Genomic DNA, 18,845 nt, shown 5'->3' on the forward strand with positions numbered 1-18,845 from the left:
GGCTCCCTCCACCATGAATTGGTCCAAACTGGGTTTTTTAGAGGCTCCCTCCACCATGAATTTGCCCAAACTGGGCTGTTTAGAGGCTCCCTCCACCATGAATTGGTCCAAACTGGGCTGGTTAGAGGCTCCCTCCACCATGAATTTCCCAAAACTTGGCTGTTTAGAGGCTCCCTCCACCATTAATTGGTCCAAACTGGGCTGGTTAGAGGCTCCCTCCACCATGAATTGGTCCAAACTGGGGTTTTTAGAGGCTCCCTCCACCATGAATTGGTCCAAACTTGGCTGTTTAGAGGCTCCCTCCACCATTAATTGGTCCAAACTGGGCTGGTTAGAGGCTCCCTCCACCATGAATTTGCCCAAACTGGGCTGTTTAGAGGCTCCCTCCACCATGAATTTGCCCAAACTGGGCTGGTTAGAGGCTCCCTCCACCATGAATTGGTCCAAACGGGTTTTTAGAGGCTCCCTTCACCATGAATTGGTCCAAACTGGGGTTTTTAGAGGCTCCCTCCACCATGAATTTGCCCAAACTGGGCTGTTTAGAGGCTCCCTCCACCATGAATTGGTCCAAACTGGGTTTTTTAGAGGCTCCCTCCACCATGAATTGGTCCAAACTGGGCTGGTTAGAGGCTCCCTCCACCATGAATTGGTCCAAACTGGGGTTTTTAGAGGCTCCCTCCACCATGAATTGGTCCAAACTTGGCTGTTTAGAGGCTCCCTCCACCATGAATTGGTCCAAACTGGGGTGGTTAGAGGCTCCCTCCACCATTAATTGGTCCAAACTGGGCTGGTTAGAGGCTCCCTCCACCATTAATTGGTCCAAACTGGGCTGGTTAGAGGCTCCCTCCACCATGAATTGGTCCAAACTGGGTTTTTTAGAGGCTCCCTCCACCATGAATTTGCCCAAACTGGGCTGTTTAGAGGCTCCCTCCACCATGAATTGGTCCAAACTGGGCTGGTTAGAGGCTCCCTCCACCATGAATTTCCCAAAACTTGGCTGTTTAGAGGCTCCCTCCACCATTAATTGGTCCAAACTGGGCTGGTTAGAGGCTCCCTCCACCATGAATTGGTCCAAACTGGGGTTTTTAGAGGCTCCCTCCACCATGAATTGGTCCAAACTTGGCTGTTTAGAGGCTCCCTCCACCATGAATTGGTCCAAACTGGGGTGGTTAGAGGCTCCCTCCACCATTAATTGGTCCAAACTGGGCTGGTTAGAGGCTCCCTCCACCATTAATTGGTCCAAACTGGGCTGGTTAGAGTCTCCCTCCACCATGAATTTGCCCAAACTTGGCTGTTTAGAGGCTCCCTCCACCATGAATTTGCCCAAACTGGGCTGGTTAGAGGCTCCCTCCACCATGAATTGGTCCAAACGGGTTTTTAGAGGCTCCCTTCACCATGAATTGGTCCAAACTTGGCTGTTTAGAGGCTCCCTCCACCATGAATTGGTCCAAACTGGGGTGGTTAGAGGCTCCCTCCACCATTAATTGGTCCAAACTGGGCTGGTTAGAGGCTCCCTCCACCATTAATTGGTCCAAACTGGGCTGGTTAGAGGCTCCCTCCACCATGAATTTGCCCAAACTGGGGTTTTTAGAGGCTCCCTCCACCATGAATTGGTCCAAACTTGGCTGTTTAGAGGCTCCCTCCACCATTAATTGGTCCAAACTGGGCTGGTTAGAGGCTCCCTCCACCATGAATTGGTCCAAACTGGGTTTTTTAGAGGCTCCCTCCCCCATGAATTTGCCCAAACTGGGCTGTTTAGAGGCTCCCTCCACCATGAATTGGTCCAAACTGGGTTTTTTAGAGGCTCCCTCCACCATGAATTGGTCCAAACTGGGCTGGTTAGAGGCTCCCTCCACCATGAATTGGTCCAAACTGGGGTGGTTAGAGGCTCCCTCCACCATTAATTGGTCCAAACTGGGCTGGTTAGAGGCTCCCTCCACCATGAATTGGTCCAAACTGGGCTGGTTAGAGGCTCCCTCCACCATTAATTGGTCCAAACTGGGCTGGTTAGAGGCTCCCTCCACCATGAATTTGCCCAAACTGGGCTGTTTAGAGGCTCCCTCCACCATGAATTTGCCCAAACTGGGCTGGTTAGAGGCTCCCTCCACCATGAATTGGTCCAAACTGGGGTTTTTAGAGGCTCCCTCCACCATGAATTGGTCCAAACTTGGCTGTTTAGAGGCTCCCTCCACCATTAATTGGTCCAAACTGGGCTGGTTAGAGGCTCCCTCCACCATGAATTGGTCCAAACTGGGTTTTTTAGAGGCTCCATCCACCATGAATTTGCCCAAACTGGGCTGTTTAGAGGCTCCCTCCACCATGAATTGGTCCAAACTGGGGTGGTTAGAGGCTCCCTCCACCATTAATTGGTCCAAACTGGGCTGGTTAGAGGCTCCCTCCACCATTAATTGGTCCAAACTGGGCTGGTTAGAGGCTCCCTCCACCATGAATTGGTCCAAACTGGGGTTTTTAGAGGCTCCCTTCACCATGAATTGGTCCAAACTTGGCTGTTTAGAGGCTCCCTCCACCATTAATTGGTCCAAACTGGGCTGGTTAGAGGCTCCCTCCACCATGAATTGGTCCAAACTGGGTTTTTTAGAGGCTCCCTCCACCATGAATTTGCCCAAACTGGGCTGTTTAGAGGCTCCCTCCACCATGAATTGGTCCAAACTGGGGTGGTTAGAGGCTCCCTCCACCATTAATTGGTCCAAACTGGGCTGGTTAGAGGCTCCCTCCACCATTAATTGGTCCAAACTGGGCTGGTTAGAGGCTCCCTCCACCATGAATTGGTCCAAACTGGGGTTTTTAGAGGCTCCCTCCACCATGAATTGGTCCAAACTTGGCTGTTTAGAGGCTCCCTCCACCATTAATTGGTCCAAACTGGGCTGGTTAGAGGCTCCCTCCACCATGAATTGGTCCAAACTGGGTTTTTTAGAGGCTCCCTCCACCATGAATTTGCCCAAACTGGGCTGTTTAGAGGCTCCCTCCACCATGAATTGGTCCAAACTGGGTTTTTTAGAGGCTCCCTCCACCATGAATTGGTCCAAACTGGGCTGGTTAGAGGCTCCCTCCACCATGAATTGGTCCAAACTGGGGTGGTTAGAGGCTCCCTCCACCATTAATTGGTCCAAACTGGGCTGGTTAGAGGCTCCCTCCACCATTAATTGGTCCAAACTGGGCTGGTTAGAGGCTCCCTCCACCATTAATTGGTCCAAACTGGGCTGGTTAGAGGCTCCCTCCACCATGAATTTGCCCAAACTGGGCTGTTTAGAGGCTCCCTCCACCATGAATTTGCCCAAACTGGGCTGGTTAGAGGCTCCCTCCACCATGAATTGGTCCAAAATGGGGTTTTTAGAGGCTCCCTCCACCATGAATTGGTCCAAACTTGGCTGTTTAGAGGCTCCCTCCACCATTAATTGGTCCAAACTGGGCTGGTTAGAGGCTCCCTCCACCATGAATTGGTCCAAACTGGGTTTTTTAGAGGCTCCCTCCACCATGAATTTGCCCAAACTGGGCTGTTTAGAGGCTCCCTCCACCATGAATTGGTCCAAACTGGGGTGGTTAGAGGCTCCCTCCACCATTAATTGGTCCAAACTGGGCTGGTTAGAGGCTCCCTCCACCATTAATTGGTCCAAACTGGGCTGGTTAGAGGCTCCCTCCACCATGAATTTGCCCAAACTGGGCTGGTTAGAGGCTCCCTCCACCATGAATTGGTCCAAACTGGGTTTTTTAGAGGCTCCCTCCACCATGAATTTGCCCAAACTGGGCTGGTTAGAGGCTCCCTCCACCATGAATTGGTCCAAACTGGGGTTTTTAGAGGCTCCCTCCACCATGAATTTGCCCAAACTGGGCTGTTTAGAGGCTCCCTCCACCATGAATTGGTCCAAACTGGGTTTTTTAGAGGCTCCCTCCACCATGAATTGGTCCAAACTGGGCTGGTTAGAGGCTCCCTCCACCATGAATTGGTCCAAACTGGGGTGGTTAGAGGCTCCCTCCACCATTAATTGGTCCAAACTGGGCTGGTTAGAGGCTCCCTCCACCATTAATTGGTCCAAACTGGGCTGGTTAGAGGCTCCCTCCACCATGAATTTGCCCAAACTGGGCTGTTTAGAGGCTCCCTCCACCATGAATTTGCCCAAACTGGGCTGGTTAGAGGCTCCCTCCACCATGAATTGGTCCAAACTGGGGTTTTTAGAGGCTCCCTCCACCATGAATTGGTCCAAACTTGGCTGTTTAGAGGCTCCCTCCACCATTAATTGGTCCAAACTGGGCTGGTTAGAGGCTCCCTCCACCATGAATTGGTCCAAACTGGGTTTTTTAGAGGCTCCCTCCACCATGAATTTGCCCAAACTGGGCTGTTTAGAGGCTCCCTCCACCATGAATTGGTCCAAACTGGGGTGGTTAGAGGCTCCCTCCACCATTAATTGGTCCAAACTGGGCTGGTTAGAGGCTCCCTCCACCATTAATTGGTCCAAACTGGGCTGGTTAGAGGCTCCCTCCACCATGAATTTGCCCAAACTGGGCTGGTTAGAGGCTCCCTCCACCATGAATTGGTCCAAACTGGGTTTTTTAGAGGCTCCCTCCACCATGAATTTGCCCAAACTGGGCTGGTTAGAGGCTCCCTCCACCATGAATTGGTCCAAACTGGGGTTTTTAGAGGCTCCCTCCACCATGAATTTGCCCAAACTCTGCTGGTTAGAGGCTCAATCCACCCTGATTTTCAAAACAAATGTTGGTGCCAACCTCAACTTACTACAAGGGCCAAATTCACTGCTGGTGACAAGCTCTCCTCACTGCAAGTGCCAAATACACATGTTTCAAGGTGTTTTCCTACTGTCAGAGAGGTGGTATTGAGTGTGTAAAGTGTGTAGTTGTTAGGCTGTGATGTTGGGGTAATAGAGGGTCTTTGGTGTGTTAGATGCCCCCAGACATGCTTCCCCTGCTGTCCCAGTGTCATTCCAGAGGTGTTGGCATCATTTCCTGGGGTGTCATAGTGGACTTGGTGACCCTCCAGACACGGATTTGGGTTTCCCCCTTAACGAGTATCTGTTCCCCATAGACTATAATGGGGTTCGAAACCCGTTCGAACACACGAACATTGAGCGGCTGTTCGAATCGAATTTCGAACCTCGAACATTTTAGTGTTCGCTCATCTCTAATGTTCATTGTAAAATGGTTCAAGCAGGGTGTTGTGGGTTTCATTCTAACCATGATGGACCTGTTGCTACATTCATTGAAGGCACACAGGGCCATGTTCTCATGATGGGTGTGATCAGATCCCCAAAGAGGATGAAGTCAGAAACAAGAAGTGAGGGACTGTCTTGCTGTCATTTTCAGAAATGGTTGATAATGGTGGATCTCATGGGTCCTTATATCATGCCACAGTCTTGGCCTATCGGTACAGTCCATGGTTGGTTCTCTGGTGGGACAATTTGATCTTGACAAGACCCAGTGAAATATCATAAAATCTATGGTTTCACATACTACTGCACATAAGCCTTTTTAGTTACCATGATCCATCAGTTCTACTATATTGGGGGTATCTACCATGTTACTACATCTAGTCACATAGTATTATATCTAGTTAGATGCAGGTCATCCATGGTTTCTGCTGGTTTTAGGCCATTAAAGGAGTTATATGGGATTATAAAAACATGGCCGATTCTATGTGGCAATACCAGACATAACTTATAAAAAGATATGGCACTGTATGAATGAAAACTACAAAAAACTACATTGGTGGGCATAGTAGAAAGGGAAACTCATGGTTAAATCAAAATAGGATCCTTCCTGCTGACCATGTTTTTATATTGGAGAATACTGGCCTCTCTACCCATTCTGGGGTGTGTGGAGTGAATTTTAGACTGTTTTCCTACTCTGTTGCACTGTGGAGGTGGGATCCTTGAAAGGGTCACCCAAGACCTGAAGATATTTGATACTATCAAAAGGATAGGTCATTATCAGATTGGTTGGGGTCCAACACCCCCAGACTGTGTATAGGGTATACGGCCGGAAGAAGCCCTACTCCTATTCAAGTGAATGAGAGGAAGGCTGTGCTTTCCGGCACCACCAGAGCTACGGAGCCCCGTACGCTGTATATAGCTAGAGGTCTTGGACAACCTCTTTCAGTTTGCATTATCTATGGCAAAAAGTGCCTTTTCTAAAAATAGCCCAGAACCCAGAACGCCTGTCTACATTCTGAGCATAAGCCGGACTTTTCTAATAGGGTTGCATTTATCCTATCAATAATCCTCTGTGATTAAAATTAAACTTTCAACTCGCACTTAAAATAATCCTTTTGCAGTGGATTTAGTCTTCTCAGTGTACTGCGAAAAACAGATAAATAACCGTATGACATGCACATTTTACTTAGTACGGCAGTCCCAGAGTCGGGGTATAGATGATTAGTATAACATAGATTAATGACATATACTAATATGCTAAATACGTTTCCGAAGTACTTGAGATAAAAAGAGACAAATCCAAGTAGAAATGGGTTGAGTGTTTTATATTCATTCAACGTCTTCATGCAGTACAATTAGGAACAGCTCTGTGTCCAACCAATATTCAAGGCTGCTCTCTCTGTCTCTCTCAAGGAAGGAAATCCCAGCATGATTAGATGATTAGGTAACATGTATAAACACTTTTATAGTACCTACTTGTGAGTTAAGGAATTATAGAACCTATACATCGATACTCTGCGTGCCGTTATGTGGTGCTTCCCCAAGGCATAGTATTCTTCCTATAGAAGCAGGGCCACTTTAAACATAAGGTAGTGGGGGCCCCCTCAGCTGACCAAGATTGAGTGGGTCCTCTTTCCGTGTTCCAGGGAACAGGACTCAATTTCAACTCTATTTCAACTCTAAAGTGGAATACAATGGTGGTGCACGGAGCAGTTCCATGCTACACCATTCAGGCTTCAGCTGATTCTGATGCTGATTCTGATGCTATCTGTAGCAGGGAAGAGTGTTGATATGGAGACATCACTACAGTCTTGTAGACTTGTTAGGGTCATGATATTATGTGGGGGACACAATGTGAAATTAAATAATGTGGGGGCCACTTGATGTGAAATTAAATAATGTGAGGGCCACTTGATGTGACGTTAAATTATGTGGAGGCCACTTGTGGGAACATTAAATTACGTGGGGGTCATTTGAGGCAACTTTAAATTACGTGGGGGGCCACTATTGAAACCTTTGCCTCCTTTAGCTGGGACCTATGTGAGCCATGTAAACTAGAGACATAGGAGGTACAATATGGATCCATTGAGTCATGTTATGTGCTCTAATAGTTGTCTGCCCCTCTATTGCCATCCTTTTTAGGGTAAATGACATTGTGACCCTTGGGCTGGTTAGTACTGCTTGTTAACCTAATATTATCTAAGGAAGAGGTAAGGGTATAATTTCCTCAAGTTTGACTCTCGAGGAGCCTTATATATACTGTTTGGTACAAATGGGACTATATGGCACTATATAAAGGTGCCATATGGTACAACTACATACGTCATATACAGTAGATTTGAAGACTAAAGTAAAAAATAAGAAAGAAGTAAAATATGAAAATAAAAAAAAAAATCAATTTCACTGATACAAGACATGAAGAAAGCAGAAAGATCACACTATGGAGACTCGGTGGATAAGAGAATCTCCTTCAGGTTGTACTATCCGTAAAAACAAGTCTTTATCAGAAAATGTGTCTGCTCTACACCGTAACACTTACAAGAATCCTCCGTCATTTCTCTTGAACTGTCTGTACGCGTTTTATTTTTTTTTGCTGCTGCAGCAAGACAGTTTATTTCTTACAGCCTCGGGCTACGAAAATATCTTGTGAGCGAAACAGAACAAGGACATGTGTCTGTAAATGTAGGGGCCGCAGACTACATGTAGAGGAATATGTTTTGTGTCAGGTGGAGGAAAAATATGCATTGCCTTTTTGGTTTTCACAAAAGGTTAAGTGGCAGGGGTATAGCTAGATTGGGGAGTGGGGTTACAGTTACACTAGAGTCCCGGGGCTTAACACGCCCTAAAAGCCCCTCTGCCGCGTTATAAGAGTCTATGGGGCATATTTATTAAAACAGTCTAGGAGCAAAACGGCCTTAGTTGCCATGGCAACCAATCGTAGCATAGCCAGCGTAGGTTACTGCTGAGAAGTGATCTCCACAGAACAGGAAGGATCAGACTATTATGAGGCTCAGTGGTCAGTTTTTTGTGGTCAAAATCTAAAAAATAAATATTTAACATAAAACTTAATTTAAAAAATAGATAACTGTATGATGATATATTCCCTTTAAATTAATATGATTAAAAAAATAAAATTGATTACTATTAGTGGGTAGTGGGTGGGTTCAAAGCCCAGTAGGTGCTTTGAAGGGCCCATATGTTCTGGTTGATGTGTAGTTTAGTTTTACTCTGTAATTCACTCTCTAGACCAGGGGTGCTCACACTTTGTCAGCATGTGAGCTACTTCTTAACATGACCAAGCCCTAAGATCTACAACCCACTTCTTGTGGGCAGGGCCAAGGTGGGCCCGTGGGCGGGGCCGGGGGCTGGTCCGCAGAGAGGCGTGTCTATGGGCGGGGATTGGCATGTGGGCATGGCCTGGCGGATCGTGAGAGGTGGCCGCCCAAGCATCCCCGCTGTCTGCTTCTTCATCCCCTCTGTCTGCTATCTCTGGACACTGGCAGGCTGGGGCTGCGGCAGCCCTGCCTGCCAGTGTCCGTAGATGACTCTCAGCCTGCGCTGTGAACAAGCAGCACCCCGGCCCCCTCCATCCCTAAGAGCGGCCTGCAAGTGCTTGTTCACAGCGCAGGCTGAGAGTCATCTACGGACACTGGCAGTCAGGGCTGCCGCAGACCCAGCATGCCAGTGTCCAGAGATAACTCTCAGCATGCGCTGTGAAGAAGCAGACAGCGGGGATGCCTGGCTGCATCCCGCGATCGACCCATACGTCCATCGCTATCGACCGATAGATTGCGATCGACGTATTGGGCACCCCTGCTCTAGATGTATTCAGAAAATACATAATTTCTTTTTCTTAATTATGAAAAGTTTTAATATCTCAAGAGGTGTTATCAGAACCGTTTTTAAAACATCAAGCTGAGTACTTGACCCTCACCTCTATATTCCAGAGGGCCCGGCGGAGAGGGACCACAACTTATCTACTCAAAATTTAGCCATGTTTAATAATAATATATGGATACAATATAATATGTGATCAGTATATGGTGGTATAAAAGGGTTCTATATAGTATTATATCATGGTATGATGGATGGCGGTATTATGTGGGCAGAGATTACGGTAAAAAAAAGGTCTAAAAGTGGCAAAGGGGGGCTCTACTTTTCTTGTTGTCATTTTATTTTAACCAGCTGAGAAATTTATACTAAAAGTTGAAATCCTCCAACCCGTTTGGTTGGCCTGAATTTGAAGGATATATTTTTGGATATCCTCATCTACCTACTTTCATCTGTCCTTTAGCTTGTTCTGAGGTTCTTAATGACCTACCAGACAGTTAGTCAGGATCATTCCACCAATATGTCAGTCAAACCCGGCCCTCACAAACTCCTAAATATCTCTCTTGTCAAACCACTTAAATATTGAAGACTCTGGAACATGTGAGGAATATAAATAGGGGTCAAAAGTCACTTTTATAGACAAAAGTGGATGAAAAAGACGGCTAGTTATAGAAGCAAAGTGAAATAAAGGGTGAATTAACACTGACAAAACTCCAAAGGACGTACAACGAGAACCTTTGTGAGAAACAGGAGACCTACCTTACATCAACTGGTGCAAAGGTATCATTAGAATTAATAAATATGACCACAAAATTACATGGTTTTATGACTAAAAGTAGAAAAAAAGCAGACCCTTTTGTCTAATTAGGGATAACCAATTTATCAAAAACCTGCCATTAGGAGAGGTCCATTTATTTTAGGGGATAAAAATTGTCAATACTAGTGAGCATTCATTAAAGGGGTTGTCTACGATTTTTTTTTTTTGTAATGGAATATCCTTAGTATAGGCCATAAATATCTGATCGGTGGGGGAACGATAAAGGGCTCAAGTTGATCGAAATGGAAACCTTTTACCATACAGTGTATGGAGGCAGAAAGTGATAGCTCTGTACACTGAGTAGTGGCGTTAATGAATCTCAGCTCCCATTGTCAATTCTGCATACAGCTGATCCGTGTGAGGGTCAGTTGTCGATACCCCACAACCAGATACTACATTTAGGACCAAGCCTAAGGATAAGCCATAAAAGATTCTCAGACAACCTCTTTCGATGGTCCAGTTAAGTCTTTGTTCACACTACACCTGGTGCACATATACAGACGTGGACAAAATTGTTGGTAATTGTTGGAATCGTTGGATTGCACGTTTAATGAAAGAAAAACCCACAATGGTCACAGAAATAACTTGAATCTGACAAAAGTAATAATAACCAAACTACATGTTGACAAGCCACAAAGCTTCTGGGAGAACGTCCTATGGACAGATGAGCCAAAAATCTAACTTTTTGGCAAGGCACGTCAGCTCTATGTTCACAGACTGAAAAATGAAGCATATCTTGTAAAGAACACTGTCCCTACTGTGAAACATGGAGGCTGCTTCTGGTACAGGGTGCCTTGAATCTGTGCAGGGTACAATGAAATCTCAAGACTATCAAGGGATTCTACGGAGAAATGTGCTGCCCAGTGTCAGAAAGCTTGGTCTCAGTCGCAGGTCATGGGTCTTGCAACAGGATAATGACCCAAAACACACAGCTAAAACACCCAAGAATGACTAAGAGGAAAACATTGGACTATTCTGAAGTGGCCTTCTATGAGCCCTGACCTAAATTCTATTGAGCATCTTTGGAAGGAGCTGAAACATGGCATCTGGAAAAGGCACCCTTCAAACTCGAGTGGGCCAAAAAACCTGCTGAGAGGTGCAGAAGTCTCATTGACAGTTACAGGAATCGTTGGATTGCACTGATTGCCTCAAAAGGTTGTGCAACAAAATATTAAGTTAAGGGAACCATCATTTCTGTCCAGGCCTGATTTAGGAGTTGTATTTTTTAAAAAAATTCTGTTGAAGCGAAAAGCAATGTCTGACTTTCATTTGTTTATTTTCATAGAATTTTTATTTATTACTTTTGTTCAGGTTCAAGTTATTTCTGTGACCATTGTGGGTTTTTCTTTTATTAAACAAGGGGTACCAACAATTTTGTCCATGTGTGTGTATATATAGATAGATAGATAGATAGATAGATAGATAGATAGATAGATATTCATTCATAAAGACCTATGGGCCCAAAAGAGGTCAAAATGGTGTTCTTGTGACAACCACCAGGCAGGTATAGGCATAACTTCTTTCCTGTTTTGTGGATCAATGCATAAAAACTTATACCATGCTGCATCCATTTTTTATCAATAATGTAGGCCAGTGAAAGGGGTTTTATGTTCTGTTCATACATTGCAAAATGCGTCAAATGTAAAGGCAAAACTTGATGTGACTGAAGTATAAGTCATGCGATGCGGAAGTCAGAAGATCTGGAGGTTGACCAGGTAAGGGTAGAAGCCATAGAAGCATCAGTGGATTGGTAAGAGGAGTTTGCTGGCCCACATATACTGATCTACATTTACTAAGGTTATTGCAGTTGCAGTTATTGGTGTACCAAAATTCTGGCACAAACAGATATATTTTTTTCCTTTCTGGTGTAAGTCTTTAAGAGTGTGTGATGTGGTCTCTTTTTGTTTTAAAGCTCAATAGTTGGCATATCTAATTGGAGTCGTAATTTTTCACCAAGTTTATTTTTGCCATTTTCCGACAGAAAATGATGTTCTAGCGTAAGGCAACCAAGGGTTGGCACAAGGAATAGAAAAGTGTCTAACTTCATGGCGGTTCTGTCAAATCTGTTACCCTTATTAGATCCAAAATGCTCACATTAATCCTTGTCATACACATGCACCCTCTTATGGGACGTCTGCTAATGGCAGGTTCTTGTCTACCAAGTCTTCTCTGATTTGACATCACCTTCTTTCTCAACCATTCATCACTACTTCTATTAACATGACATTACTACAGCCGTCTAATATATTTTATCAATTCTGTAGATATAGAAAATTTTTGCTTTGTTGAAATTTTTTTCCCATTACTATTTCAATTTTGACACAAAGAAATGTATTACAGGACGGCGTGACACCAAGCAAATGGACGATATGAAATGAATGATACGAAGGGATGGTTTCTTAAAGGAGAAATTGTTTGTGTTCCATGTAACCCTGGGTATACAGCCAAAGAGCATATCAATGGACATTCAGGCAGAGCTCAGCTACTTACCTCAGAGGTGACCCCTTGGGGGTGGCAATGCCATAGCCCTTGGAATCCAAGTTACCTCCCACCTTCATGGTGTCACATGGCTTTCGTTGCTCAATATACTCGTTCATGGTGGACTCCAAGAGATAGGCATATTTGCCCTTGGACTTTCTAACTCTGTTCATTCCATCCTCAGTTGTCTTAACAAACACGGAGGGCTCCGCCGAACGCATATACGTCCACATCTTCTCAAAGACAGCAATTTTAGATCTCTAGGAAAACAGAACCGAAGAAGAGGACTTTGCAACAATTTTAGGAGAACTCAACCAGGATAATACATTTTATAGACATGTGGGACATAAAGATGGAGGGTTTGACCCAACAATTTGTTTTGGGATGAATAAGGTTGTCATGTACCAGAAAATAAATTGTTATACTCTGGGATCTCTTCAGACCCCGGAGTATAATAGGCAGAAGCCCAGGGGAGGTGTGGAAAAATGACCAAAAATTACACTCACTTTACCTCATCTATTCTGGGCATCCTTATGGAAACCCAACACGCTTCCTCTGAATCTTCTGGACCCTTCCACCCTCCTGTGTATCGTCATACAAGCATCATGATGTTGGGGGCCTCATACGATTGGATCTCAGCAGTGACTCTGGGGCACATGATGTCACCCAGGAGGCACTAGATGCCCAAAAGAAGTGAGGGAAGTTGAGTATAGCTGAAGTTGAATTATTTTTACACCATTTCTGGGCTTCAACATATTACATGCTAGGGTCTGAAATGACCCCAGATCACAATAATTTTGCATCCCTTTTGTGAATGATGAAACATCAAAGTTTTAGGTTCTGGTCCAATCTGAAACTTTTGAAAATTCAGATCAAATCTGGTTCACTCCAAACCAGTTCATTCATCTTCAGTGACAGATATGATTGGGAAGCGAAAAAAATTCTGAGATGGCCATTCGTAAAGTTATAACATCTCATTAAAATCCTTTCGTCGTAAGCCGCCTGAGCACGTCCTTCGCAAACACGAATGCTGCTTCCAGCAAAAAAGAAAAAAAAAAACGAGGCTTGAAATACAAATTAGGTACAAAATACTTTGATATCGTGGTAACATGAGACAAGTTGTGAAAATGGTTCTTTTGTGCCAGCTTTATGGCAGGGAGACCAGATGCAGCGTTTGATAAGTAAGGCTTAATGATGACGGGGAAGATCACAGTTTTATGATGGGTTATGGAAATGGAAGGAAAGTAAACACAGGCAAATTTACAATGCTAATTCTTAGCACAGCCCAGCTACTTTTCTGAAATGAATGTGTTTCATTTGTTCACTTCAGCCTCAAAGCGAACATCTGTAGGAAGAACAGGGTCAGGACATAGAATGTGAGGAGATGCAGAGAAGGGGACTTAAAAAGCACTAAATCCACAGTACCGTAATACGCACCGCAGTGAAAGAGAACTATATGCTATATGTTATACTATATATTATACCTCAACACCCTCGCAAGGGAATGTTCTTCCACGAATTAATACAACCCATTGAACTTAATGGGGAAAAAAGCCTCTCATTGATATTAATGGGTTCCGTGCAGAAAACGGAACCCATTGAAGTCAATGGGAGGCTTTATTTCCGCGCTGATTCTGACGCGACTTATCACACCAGAATCAGCGCCAACTTCCTCCGTGTGAATGCCCCCTTAGGTTTCATCTTGATGGATTTGTTTGCTATAAAAATGCTACAAAAATACCAATATTTGCAAAGAGGAGTGATTTTTGGATTTTTTGTTTTGCCGTTATTTTGTGGGCACACGGGGGCACATTTATTAGGATCAGTATTTTCCACTCTGGTCATGATAATCCCTGACTTCCCTACAAGGTTTCCCAAATATTTAGTTTTTGCCCTGGTGGGTTTTTTGCTATAAAAATGCTATAAAAACTCTAGTTTTGGGAGGGGGTGTACTGTGTCCTTTTTTGGTCCAAACAGAGGGGGAAAATGGGGAAAATTTATCAAGAGGGCTGTTTTCCACCCCAGTGGATTTGTTTGCTTGTGAAATGCTATAAAACAAAAGTATTGGGGAAGGGGGATTTTCTTCAGGTGTTTTTTTTGTACAGTTTCTGCGCCAGTTTTGCAAATTGTGGGTGTCCACACAGCGGTTTTTACCGCAAAGTGGTCATGGAATTTGCTAGATTCCTATCGACTATGCCAATACTGTAAATGCTGGGATTTTTCTTGCGGCATTTCTGCCGTGGGCAAATCGCAGCGTTTCCATCCCGTGGGGCCCTGGCCTTAAACTTGTAACCAGCTTTACAGTTTTATATACTGTTTCAAATTGATAGACTTTATAATTTAGTGGTTTCCTCTTTACACAGCATGTAAAACATGTTTATATTGTGCAAAAATACTAAAATGTAAAAATAACTACTGATACTGAATAGAGATGAGCGAGTACTGTTTGGATCAGCCGATCCGAACAGCACGCTCGCATAGAAATGAATGGACGTAGCCGGCACGCGGGGGGGGTTAAGCGGCCGGCCGCCGTCAAAGCAGAAGTACCAGGTGCATCCATTCATTTCTATGGAGCGTGCTGTTCGGATCGGCTGATCCGAACAGTACTCGCTCATCTCTAATACTGAACTAATATTTGTTAAAGTCTATTCATTCCTACCATAGAACAAAGTTAACATTTTTTACGTGACTATAAACAGTGGAAAAAATGCAAGCAAACAATAGCAAAATTGCTTTTTATTTTTTCGTTTCTCCCAGAAAAAAATAATATGAGCTAGTTCATAAATTATATGTTCCCTGAAATGGTGCAATTGAAAATTACAACTTTTTCTGCATAAAACAAGCTCTCTCTCAAAAAAAATTCTGTAACATTGTTCTCTGCAAGTTGTATTTGCAGAAATTACATGGTTTTTGCTGTGGCTCACTAGTAGGTTCCTCTGCAGGTCTCCACCACTTTCAACTAGAGATGAGTAAACCAATTTGGATTGGTCTGAATTCTCCAAATTTTGAGGTTTGTCATTCACAAAACTCTATTAGGCTGAGTGCACACGTGGTTTTTTTTTTTTGGCTGCCTCAGTTTCCGGACCAAAAAACAGGTAGCCGCGACTGGATGCTAGTGCAGTGCAGTGCACCGGCATCCAGTCGCACACTTCGCTCCAGATTAGGACCAATGAATGGGAGGGGAGAGTGTCTTCAGGCGGATTCACTAGGCGAATTGGTCTGAAGAATGAGCATGTCCATTCTTTTTTCTCGGCTCCCGGAAAAAAGAACTGACCGGCTCCTATTTAATTCTAATGGAAGCTGTCTTTTTGGTCAGGATTTTGAGGCGAATACGGCCTCAAAATCCTGACCAAAATACCCTGTGTGAACTCAGTCTTATACTCTGGGGACTTTTCAGACCCAGTGTCACGTTGGCATGCCTCATTTGGCCTCAGTGGAAATTCTGGGGCTTGTGACATCAACTAGAGGTTGAAAGAGGACACTAGGGAACCTCCAGACACCCCAAGTCCCTGTTTTGTGGGTTTTAGTTTCAGCATGTGGAAGAGGTTTGTGTAGCACATCACCATCATAGCACATCACCATCATAGCACATCACCAAGCAAGTACTAGTTGAGTTTTCTTACTGTAATCTATCTTACACACTGCTTTCCAGTTTCAAGACATTGACATGATAGTGTCATCTTACCTTAAAAAATTCTTTAGTGGACCCAGAGTCTAGCGTCCCGTATGCTATCTCTGTTTGTTTGGCCAAGTCATCAGCACTCTCGATGGGGGACACCATTCTCTCAACCGTCAAGAAGGCCGCTAGGTTTGCTGTGTAAGATGAGATGATGATAAGAGTGAAGAACCACCAGACACCACCAACTATGCGACCTGAGAGAGACCTGAAAGGAAGAATGTGAGTTATTATATGTTTAGCACGTTGGATATCTGTACAGTAATCTCCTTTTTAAGTGCTCAATATGCCCTCTTTAACCTAGGTTTCCATGTGTTGGGTGGAGGTCTACTCTTTGTGAGCATCTCATAGAAAGTAGTGTGGAGCAAGAGACCATCTTTGTCATAAAAGATGACTTGTTTTAGTGAGACAACTTCTCAAGGTCTATGTGAACTATAACTGCATCATTTTTACACAATACAAAAAGAATATAATAACTAGTTACATTATAACTGAGAAAAAGATATCCGTCCAGTTCAGACTATTAACCTGCAATGTAGACTTGGCAGAAATTAAAAACGCTCATGGGGCAAAAGCAAATTTGCGTCATCTTTGAGAAAAAATTCTGGCCTAAAATTCTGGACCAATATTGTTACACCTTTCAGGTAGAACACTATGTAAAGGAAAATACCATGTTCCTATGTTCAGAAGGGTCAATGAAGCTTTTGTGTGGACAGTAAAATCATCACACTGGAGAAGTGGTTGTCACCATGATACTCTTACCCTAACATTACAGGACCTGTTAAGGGTTAGGAGATATTTTTATGGAGAAATAACTATCAATGAATCCTACCAAACAACTGTCCATACAGTATTTTAGCTTCCTGGCCCACTGTAAGCAGAGGCATCACTCGAAGCTTCTGGGCCCCAATCCTTATAGGTTATCAATATTAGTGGGAGTCTGACAAGAGGGTCCTCCATGGATCAGCTGTTCGAAGCAGCTGTGATGCTCATGTGAATACCGTTTCTGCTTCACAGTACATGTGACGTCATGTTCATTGCTCACATGGCCTGTTAGTTCCATTTCAGTGAAGGGGCTAAGCTGTAATACCCAGCACAGCCACTAATACATACCAATTTGCTTGGTAATCATTGAAAAGCGCACATCCACGTGCCATAGTCTCTTCAGATTGCAGATTTGTGGGGTACTGGGTTCTGGATGACTAGAGATGGATGATCCTTGTAAAATTTTGTTTGTGAACTTTCACAGTATTTGCCCAACACACTCATTGTAGCCAAAACCAAACTAACATAACCCAGTAAGTAGGACTAGGCCGGAAGAAAACCAAAGGTGCCTATAAAGGAACAAAACAAGGGAGTCCAACAGAGAAGGAAAGGTAAGCATCATTTTTTATTATTTTCCCATACCTCTCCCTCTGCTTATTATATTCTGGGGTCTGAAGAGATTTGTGGGTGGTAAACCTCAAAAATCTTGGGTTCAGGTGGATCCAAGATGTTTGAAAAATGTGTGATGAGCCTGGCTCTTTCTGAACTGGATTGCTCATCTCTAAGGATGACCTCTAAGGAAAGGTCATCGAGATCTTAATTCCAGAAAACTCCTTTAATTCATAATTCCATTAGAAGTCATCCTAAATAAATCATAAACGGGAACATTTGTTATTATATAATTTTATATGATAAGACGAGAGCTAGTTCCTGTGCAGTGGATGGCCTGAAGTCCTCTTCCAGCTATGGTCTGCCATATGTTATGCCTCTTTCCTTATGTTACAGCATCAGAAATATTTTTTGGAAAAGATACATAGAGATTAGAATAAGAGACAGGAATCGAGTCTCTACGAAAAAGTTTCTGGGGGCTTATGTCACCTTTAATTAACATGGTTTGATCCAACAATATATCATTTAACTAGAGTACTTGACATTTTAACTATCACCTCCTGATACTTCTTAAGTTGATTGTGTTTCTTCTGCGACAGTGACATTTAGATGAAAGAAGACACGTGAAGTAGATTCAGCCGGAAAGTTCTTTAAGAAAGGTCTATAATTGTCTTTCATCGTGATATTCTGCACACTCAGTGGGATTTCACAAAAAGTAGAACTGGAGGATTATAGCTTCTGGAAAATTGGGAAGGAAGTAGGTGGCCGAGACAATGGGTGATCGGAAAAAAATTACACATTATGTAGGAACAGACCAGAGCATCATCCATGAAACTAGTGATAGGAACTAGGACAATTATTTTTCCAAAAAGATCCCATTCACTTGCTGGTCAGTCTTTGGACCTTGCATTAAATGTGAGCAGTTGCCATAAACCTCTGGCACCATGTATGTTGGTCACAAGTGTAAGATAGCTGTTGGGCAAATACTGTATATGATAATTCTTCTATCATTACAACTCTATCAGCCAATAATGCATGCATACAAGCTCTAAGATATGCCTGTTACAGCGGCTGATCTTCGGGGCAACAATATGCCATAATACGACATGCAGATCCTTACTACTTGGGCGGGAGAACTGTCTCCAATACATATATGAAACGTGACCTTCCTTGACTTTGCTCATGGCTCAACATATCTTCTGATGTGTAATGTAAGATGACCAACTTGATTTTGTGATACTCCATCACAAGAAGTCTATCCAATAATGCGCCTGTGTTTGGTCACCCAGTGGTTGCTTTGTGATTTGTGGCCTGTCTAGGGTTTTATTTGTATGCTGCAATATTATGTTAGGTTTATTTCTTGGTCATTGAAGTAAGTCCAATATCGAGTGTGGTTAAGATAGGACACTTCTGGTCATCGATGAATATTAATCTGATGTGTATTAATCCATTTACTGGATTTGGAGAAAATAAAAAGATCTCCTTA

General features: G+C 43.7%; 1 protein-coding gene across 4 annotated transcripts in view; it reads right to left on the minus strand.

Moving 5' to 3' along the window:
* Window positions 1–18,845, minus strand: part of GRIA1 (glutamate ionotropic receptor AMPA type subunit 1) — a 249,225-nt gene that overhangs the window by 22,240 nt on the left and 208,140 nt on the right. For all 4 annotated transcript variants that reach the window (XM_075274854.1, XM_075274853.1, XM_075274851.1 and 1 more), the window contains exons 12-13: window positions 15,995–16,193; window positions 12,322–12,569 (exon numbers count right to left, since the gene is read on the minus strand). In XM_075274854.1, coding sequence (XP_075130955.1) covers window positions 12,322–12,569; window positions 15,995–16,193 — 447 coding nt within the window. The remainder of the gene's footprint in view (window positions 1–12,321; window positions 12,570–15,994; window positions 16,194–18,845) is intronic.

This window comes from Leptodactylus fuscus, chromosome 5 (assembly GCF_031893055.1).
Source record: "Leptodactylus fuscus isolate aLepFus1 chromosome 5, aLepFus1.hap2, whole genome shotgun sequence".
Classification (NCBI taxonomy): domain Eukaryota; kingdom Metazoa; phylum Chordata; class Amphibia; order Anura; family Leptodactylidae; genus Leptodactylus; species Leptodactylus fuscus.